Source organism: Ammospiza caudacuta, chromosome 10 (assembly GCF_027887145.1).
Source record: "Ammospiza caudacuta isolate bAmmCau1 chromosome 10, bAmmCau1.pri, whole genome shotgun sequence".
In the NCBI taxonomy this organism is placed as follows: domain Eukaryota; kingdom Metazoa; phylum Chordata; class Aves; order Passeriformes; family Passerellidae; genus Ammospiza; species Ammospiza caudacuta.
The window spans coordinates 11,294,262-11,295,423 of NC_080602.1; the positions used below are offsets into that span (position 1 = coordinate 11,294,262).

The window sequence follows — 1,162 nt, forward strand, 5'->3', positions numbered from 1 at the left end:
TGACAAGAAGAGCTGTTTGTGTTCTAAAAAAAGCCAAGTTACCATGAAAGTCCAGTCAGGCTGCAAGAGCCACATTCCAGGCACGCTTTGCTGCCTAACAGCTCTTAAAATGGTCCGAGCAGCACAGGGGCCGTGATGGGATTTAAAGAGAATTCAGAAAACAAAATTCAAGCTAAGCTTTAACTTCAAGCCAGCTCAGAATCCCAAATCCTTTCACCCCAATAAGGGGATAGAGAACCCACGCCTGAAAGAAAGCAAGCACAATCAGCTTTTATTTTTTAGTGTTTAAACCTGGGAAGTTTATTTCTTTTCCTACAAAGGAACCTAGAGGTGACAAGGTGACAAACCTAACTTTAGTGTCATCCTATGGGTGTTACACAGGGAAAGTGAACAACCCTCTGCCTGAGGAAGAGGAGCCTAACAAGCCATTAAAACACACACACATACATACTAATTACTAATTAGTACCTGGACAAGGGAATGGAGCAGTGGAATAACAAGGTCTGGGGTGGCAGGGGGTGCTGCTGGCAGGGAGAGGAGGGTCAGGGGGTGCTGCCAGCAGGGTTCAGGGTTTGGGGGGTGCCAGCAGCCCCTCTAGAAGCATTTCCTGTGCACGATGGAGGGCCCGGACTCGTCGTACTCCTGCTTGCTGATCCACATCTGCTGGAAGGTGGAGAGCGAGGCCAGGATGGAGCCCCCGATCCACACCGAGTATTTGCGCTCAGGGGGGGCGATGATCTGCACCAGGAGAGACACAGAGAGAGGGGGGTCAGAGCTGTTCCACCCCCTGAGCCCACCCTGCGCTCCCCACCTGTCACTGGCATATTTCCTGAAAAACCCCTTCTGAAGCAGGATTTCTTCTCCTGGGAAGCTTCAGCTTCTCCCCGTTTTGCTGCTTTGGAATGTGATTTTGGAGATCATTTTAATTTATTGACCAATCATGGTCCAGCTGTGTCAAGGCTCTGAGGAGTCATGAGTTTTTATTATTCAATTCTTGCTAAGCATTCTGATGGATCCTTTTTCTTTTTCTTTAGTATGGTGTGGTGGAGTTTGTGGGTCCCCAGCATGAGGGAAGAGATGAGAATTTTGACTCAATCAGCCTTCTGAAACATGATTTTATGATATATATTATTGTCACAGACCTATTTTATGAAAAATCCTT

General features: G+C 47.4%; 1 protein-coding gene across 1 annotated transcript in view; it reads right to left on the reverse strand.

Moving 5' to 3' along the window:
• Positions 1–245: 245 nt before the first annotated feature.
• LOC131561759 (actin, cytoplasmic type 5) overlaps positions 246–1,162 on the reverse strand; it is a 4,554-nt gene continuing 3,637 nt past the window's right edge. The window contains exon 3 of the mRNA XM_058811143.1: positions 246–738. Within this exon, the coding sequence (XP_058667126.1) occupies positions 595–738 (144 nt within the window). The 3' untranslated portion in view covers positions 246–594. The remainder of the gene's footprint in view (positions 739–1,162) is intronic.